The sequence below is a fragment of the Aplysia californica genome, unplaced genomic scaffold (genome assembly GCF_000002075.1).
Source record: "Aplysia californica isolate F4 #8 unplaced genomic scaffold, AplCal3.0 scaffold00102, whole genome shotgun sequence".
Taxonomy (NCBI): Eukaryota; Metazoa; Mollusca; class Gastropoda; order Aplysiida; family Aplysiidae; genus Aplysia; species Aplysia californica.
Window position 1 is genome coordinate 38,311 of NW_004797372.1, and position 6,712 is coordinate 45,022.

The 6,712-nt window shown below is 42.3% G+C and overlaps 1 protein-coding gene across 1 annotated transcript in view; it reads right to left on the reverse strand.

Annotated features, from left to right (window-relative positions):
- LOC101859922 overlaps positions 1–6,712 on the reverse strand; it is a 43,852-nt gene that overhangs the window by 5,909 nt on the left and 31,231 nt on the right. Inside the window, exons 12-14 of the mRNA XM_035968979.1 lie at positions 6,540–6,700; positions 3,678–3,820; positions 275–472 (exon numbers count right to left, since the gene is read on the reverse strand). Coding sequence (XP_035824872.1) covers positions 275–472; positions 3,678–3,820; positions 6,540–6,700 — 502 coding nt within the window. The remainder of the gene's footprint in view (positions 1–274; positions 473–3,677; positions 3,821–6,539; positions 6,701–6,712) is intronic.

Genomic DNA, 6,712 nt, shown 5'->3' on the forward strand with positions numbered 1-6,712 from the left:
GAGGGGGGGTGACAGCGTTATGTTGTGGAGAGAACAGGGAAGAAAGAATAACGTGTTCTTCCACGTCTCCTAGTCCGTGCACCTGTTTTTTTTGTTTTAGTAAGAGGTTTACGGCACTTGCAGCACAATAAGGTCATATACGTTGCGAAGATTAGAGGTGCTACAAGAGAGTTACAAACACACAAAAAAGAAGGAGGGGAGATAAAGACGATAGACATTTGACAGGAAAGACGAAGCAAACCACACCAGAGCACCCGCCAACCACCCACGTTCACCTGTTTGTGGAGAGAGGTGTCTCGGCTGACAGCTGGCCCGGGGTGGCCCTTTTCATTGCCGACGACAGTTTGGCCTTGAGTGCAGTTCCCGGCGAGCTCAGAGTGCCAGTGCCGTCTTTAGAAGAGAGTGGCGTGAAGAAATTGTGCCTGGCTCCAAAGACATCGGCGTCATCCTTGGAGAAATCAATACCAGTCACCTGGGGGGGAGCAAGCGAAACGACGCACTCGGTCATTTAGTTTTAGTACGAATTGCAACGGCTAGGGCTAGTTTCAATAAAAAATGAGCCCAATCCTGAGAAACAGAAACATCTCAATGACTTTAGTTTTAGTAAGAGTTTTACGGCACTTGCAACACAATAAGGTCATATATGTGCCGAAGATTAGAGGTGTTACAAGAGAGTAACAAACATAAAAAAGGAGGAGAGATAAAGACGATAGATGTTTTATAGGAAAGAAGGAGCAAACCACACCAGAGCACCCGCCAACCACGCCACATGGCTAAGGCTACTTTCAATAAAATTAGCCCAATCGTGAAAAATGTAAACATCTCAATGACTACCAAAATGAAAGTTCTGAAATGCTATGTACGGTCAACCCTTCTATATGGCTGTGAATGCTGTACAATTACTAAAGACAGTGAAAATAAAACAGAAGCAACAGAAATGTGGTTTCTGAGAAGACTGCTGAGACTATCATGGAAGGAAAAGACATCAAATGAGTAGTACTTAATGAAGCCCACGTGGGAAGCTCACTGTTTTAAAAAAATCAGGAGACGACAAATGCAGTTTTTGGGACACCTGAATAGACATAAAGATCTTGAACATCTAGCTCCCACTGGCAAAACTGAAGGCAAACGAGGTAGGGGTAGGTAGGCCCAGAGCAACCTACATAGAAAATCAAAAGAAATGGGTAACGGAGAAAGATCAGGGAAGCGTAGCTTTTTTTTTTTAGAGCAGCTGAGCAAAAGTATGAAGGCAGAACCATGATCGTCGATGTCTGCCACAGATCTGGCACTTGAAGATGATGATGAGTAAGAATTTTACGGCACTTGCAACACATCAGGTCATATAAATGCTCAAGATTAGAGATATAACTTTAACGAGAGAGTAGCAAACAGACACTAAAAAGGAGGAGAGATAAAGACAATAAAGATTTGAAAGGAAAGAAGGAGCAAACCACACCCCAGCACCCGCCAACTATTCATCACGACACAGCGCAATAGTACAGAGTGTACTGTAGTCCGTCTACTGAAAAGACAAAAATGATTTTTGGCAAATAACTTTCGGTCCCGCCTACCTCTCTATGACCAAAAATATAAGTTTTCCTCAAAATACTCCCTAAAAATTTGGGCTCTGGGAAAAAAATCAAAGAGTTTTCTGAACCCCAATAGATTAAATACATGTATTACATTACTAAATGATCGTGGCAAATAAACATGTTCTTCTAGTAGGGGTAGCATACAGGCAAAAATAACAAGATGTCTTTTCGCATCATTCATGAGAAATTCTGCAAATATTGCATACAAATGCAATTAAAAATGTGTATTTTCACATTATTTATGCAAAGTCGCATACAACCTATAGAAACACCATTCCAAAAAATCATCAGAGTTTTAAAAAATCAGACGGCTCCGATTTTATTAGAGTATTTGACAGGTGTGCACTTTTTGTAGCATAGAATACATCAATTGCTTACAAATTTTGACACTTAACCTGTTTAAGTTCGTCTCCACAGGAAGTAAAAAATGGCACCCATCCTGCAACTAATAAGCCACATTTTTTTCTTGGACTTTGTAAATTAAACGCATCAACTGTTACTGACTATGTCACTAAGACTATGAACAAAAACACTGAGAGACCCGAAATATCCCAATCACATTGTCTAATACATCTTGAATCTAGAATATTTTACAGAATGTGCAAAATCCGGACCATTTCAGAAATTTGGATTTCTGTATTTATCCTAAAAATTGGCACATCGGGTAAAATTAATGAATGAAAATTATTAGCTAATTTAGAGAATTAATGTGGGTGGTGGGCGGGTGCTCTGGTGTGGTTTGCTTCTTCTTTCCTATCAAACATCCATCCTTCTTATCTCCCCTTCTTCTTTTTTATGTTTGTTACTCTCTTGTAACACCTCTAGTCTTCTGGAGCTCATATGACCTTGTGCAGTTGCCAGCGCCGTGAAACCTCTACCCAAACTAAAGAGAATTAATACTCCCACACGGGCAATGAACAGTATGTTTATTCAGACACACAAAACAAAAACAATATCATATGTTTGTGTTAGGAGCTTCGTCACAGGTGTAGATCAGACAATTAAAGACTGTCATGTGTGTACTTTTTCGTTTTAGTAGAGTTTTTACGGCTCTCGCAACTCGAGATGTTTTTTTTTTTTGGTTTGTTTTTTTATAGTAGAGGGTATTACGGCGCTCGCAACAGCACAAGGTCATATGAGCGCCAAGGGGTGGGTGTCAACAGAGAAGTCTTTACAGGGAATCAGACTTAGACTGCTCACCTCTCTAGCTTCAACAGCACAAGGTCTGCTTCCACTATCAAGGCACCCCGGAAATAGCAGGTCACAAGAGTGTGACAAACATACAAAAGAAGTAGAGGGAAATGACAACAGTAAGGATCAGGAAAGAAAAAGCAGCAGTTCCCTGTTGTAGATCAGGCATAGTAATGAGCATGACATTGATGAATCAGCCCATTTACAATTACAATTCTACTGTGCATAGGAACATGTTAATGTCCCCCCCTTTGAGAATGGCCTAAAGACACTTCAGTTCAGCAGCACCGCCCTGTGGGGTAGGGTCTTGAATGACAGGACAAATTACAATAGGAGAACAGGGGTCAGTCAAGTGCACAAATGCAAAAAACAGGTTAGAGGTGTTTGTTTCTTAGTTTTAGTAAGAGTTTTACTGCACTTGCAACAGAATAAGGTCATGATATAAAGTGCCGAAGATTAGAGGTGTTACAAGAGAGTAACAAACACAAAAAGAAGGAGGGGACAAAAAGACGATAGATGCTTGATAGGAAAGAAGAAGCAAACCACACCAGAGCACCCGTCAACCACCCACGTTAGAGGTGTTACAAGAAAGCAACACAGAAAAAGATAGGGATGACAAAAGTTTGATTGGAAGGAAGGAAGGAAGGAAGGAGCAGACTACCCCAGTGCACCCACCAACCACCCACAGTGCACACTTACGGCCAGTGGGTGGTAGGAGGGTGCTCTGGTGCGGTATGCTTCTTCTGTCCTATCAAACATCTATCGTCCTTATCTCCCCTTCTTCTTTTTTATGTTTGTTACTCTCTTGTAACAGCTCTAATCTTCTGGCGCTCACATGACCTTATGCTGTTGCGAGCGCCGTAAAACCTCTACTTAAACTAAACTAACACTTACGGCCGAGTGTGACCTCCGGCTGGCAAAAGGCGTCCCCTCAAACAGGTTGTCCTCGTAGTCCTGGTTTTGGGCGTCCAGCATGCTGCGAACTTCTTGTTTACGTTTCAGAGTTCCTTTCCCGCCAGTCGGCCTCTTCCCCTTAGCTGGGAAAAAAACAACACAAAAAATTAAATACAAAGATAGGGACATTTCATATTGAAAGAAAACATAAAAGAAGGAACTTTGTTTTCTTCTTTTTTTTAAATAAGAGTTTTTCGACACTTGCAACGCAATAAGGTCATATAAGTGCCAGAAGATTAGAGGTGTTACAAGAGAGTAACAAACATAAAAAAGGAGGGGAGATAAAAACGATAGATGTTTGATAGGAAAGAAGAAGCAAACCACACCGGAGCACCCGCTAACCACCCACGGAGGGGAGATAAAGATGATAGATGTTTGTTTTAGTAGAGATTTTATGGCGTTCGCAACTGCATAAGGTCATATGAGTGCCAGAAGATTAGAGGTGTTACAAGAGAGTAACAAACATAAAAAAGGAGGGGAGATAAGGACGATAGATGTTTGATAGGAAAGAAGAAGCAAACCACACCGGAGCACCCGTCAACCACCCACGGAGGGGAGATAAAGACGATAAATGTTTGTTTTAGTAGAGATTTTATGGCGTTCGCAACTGCATAAGGTCATATGAGTGCCAGAAGATTAGAGGTGTTACAAGAGAGTAACAAACATAAAAAAGGAGGGGAGATAAGGACGATAGATGTTTGATAGGAAAGAAGAAGCAAACCACACCGGAGCACCCGCCAACCACCCACGGAGGGGAGATAAAGACGATAGATGTTTGTTTTAGTAGAGATTTTATGGCGTTCGCAACTGCATAAGGTCATAGGAGTGCCAGAAGATTAGAGGTGTTACAAGAGAGTAACAAACAAAAAAGGAGGGGAGATAAGGACGATAGATGTTTGATAGGAAAGAAGAAGCAAACCACACCAGAGCACCCGCCAACCACCCACAAACATAAAGAAAGGAACTTTTCTTACAGCAGTAAATCTTATGAAAGGAGACCTTCCACTCGTGATGAAAACATAGAAATTAACTTTTCAAACAGGAGTAAAGCATCAAGAAAGGGGCATTTTGAAAAGGACTGAAAATGATGGGTGGCATTCGGAGTCCATATTTTTAAAGTAATGAACGGCCGGCCATTCAGAACTGGGGGGGTGGGGGGGTGGGGGGGTGGGGGGGTGGGGGGGAGAAACAAGAAGAAATAGAGGCCAAGTGGGAAAAAAACAGGACCTACCAAAGATGACATGTTATACAACCACCTGCATTCCACGCTGAATGAGCACGACATTATGGGAACATTTCACACAGACAGAGAACGACATAATGGAGACCGTTTTAGTTTTAGTAGAGGTTTTACGGCGCTCGCAACTGCATAAGGTCATATGAGCGCCAGAAGATAAGAGGTGTTACAAGAGAGTAACAAACATAAAAAAGAAGAAGGGGAGATAAGGACGATAAATGTTTGATGGGAAAGAAGAAGCAAACCACACCAGAGCACCCACCAACCGCCCATGATAATGGAGACCTTTGATCAGAGATAGAATATGTGAGGCAGCATGGTGAAATCAGGCGCTCGTCAAAATAATCAAAGTAAAGGAAACTGGCATTTTTCCGCAGGTATGAAAGTTTTTGTCGAATTTTCGTTTTTTGGCTCAACACTTTTCATGCTCATTAAAGAACACATTTCTGTGTGGATTTTACTGAAAAACACTGATTAAAGGCATAATAGATGGACATTTTCTGTTTCCACGAATTCTCAAGCTTTGAAGATAACTTTATTCAAGATAAAAGGATACTTTTTCCATCAAAAGCAAAGCAAATGGACAAGCTTTAAGGTGATAACAATAACTTTGTATGCCCCAAAATTGACGAGCGCCTGATTCCACCGCGTCGTGACATATATGATGGTGACGTCCCAGACAGAGAGCAGCACACGACGGACATAATTTCATACAGATAGAGAGCAACACATTTTTATATATATATCATTTATACTTAGTAGAGGTTTTACGGCACTTGCAACTGCACACGGGCATATGAGCGCCAAGGTTCTCTGTTGCACACGTGCCCTACGAGGTTTTTCGCCCTTGTCTAAGAAGGCTAGGTGTAGATTTTTTTACCAGAAGATCAGGGGTGTGGCTAAAAGACAGCAGTAAGAAGGAGCCAAGGAGAAGCAGTAGAAAGGCTGCAGAAAGAGTCGGGAGCCAAGAGGAGGGGGCAAAGGTGGTGAGGGGGTGGGGGCAGAAAGTGGAGACGAAAGCAGACAACAGAACATTGCAAGAGAGCAGGAAAGGAGGTGAAAAGGGACAATTTTAGAGAAGAAAATTTTTTGTTTCTATCCGGATTCAAACCCGGGACCTTTGAATGAGAGGCGAACACCTTAACCTCTAAGCCTCGAGAGCCCCCTCTGAGAAAGGCATGATGGAACATTTCACATAACTAGAGAGAAACCCGTGGGGACATTTCTCACAGATAGTATAGAGAGTGAAAGGATTTTAAAATTCAAATGTTGATGTTTTTACACCTCCATCGACACAATTTAGATAGAACTGTTCTGACTGATGATATCTGAGTCAAGAGTTTTAGTTTTAGTAAAAGTTTTACAGCACTTGCAACACGATACGGTCATATAAATGCTGAAGATTAGAGGTGTTACAAGAAAGTAACAAACACAAAAAAAGAAAGAGGGGAGATAAAGACGATAGATGTTTGAAGGGAAAGAAGAAGCAAACCAAACCAGAGCACCCATCAACCAACAACAGAGTCCGAGTTTACGAGCAGGGCAGAAAAAAAAGAGTCATTGACCTGTTTCCTTCTTGGCCGAGGCCCGCGGAGCCTGAGAGGGTTTCTTCGTGGGCTGCCCGTTGTCCTGGTGGAAGAGCTGGGTCTGTCTCGCTGACCGCGGGCTGACCGCAGCAGCCACCTGGTCCCGGTAGTCTGGGTCATCCCGCGACACCTGGCTCACACTGGGAGGAGGT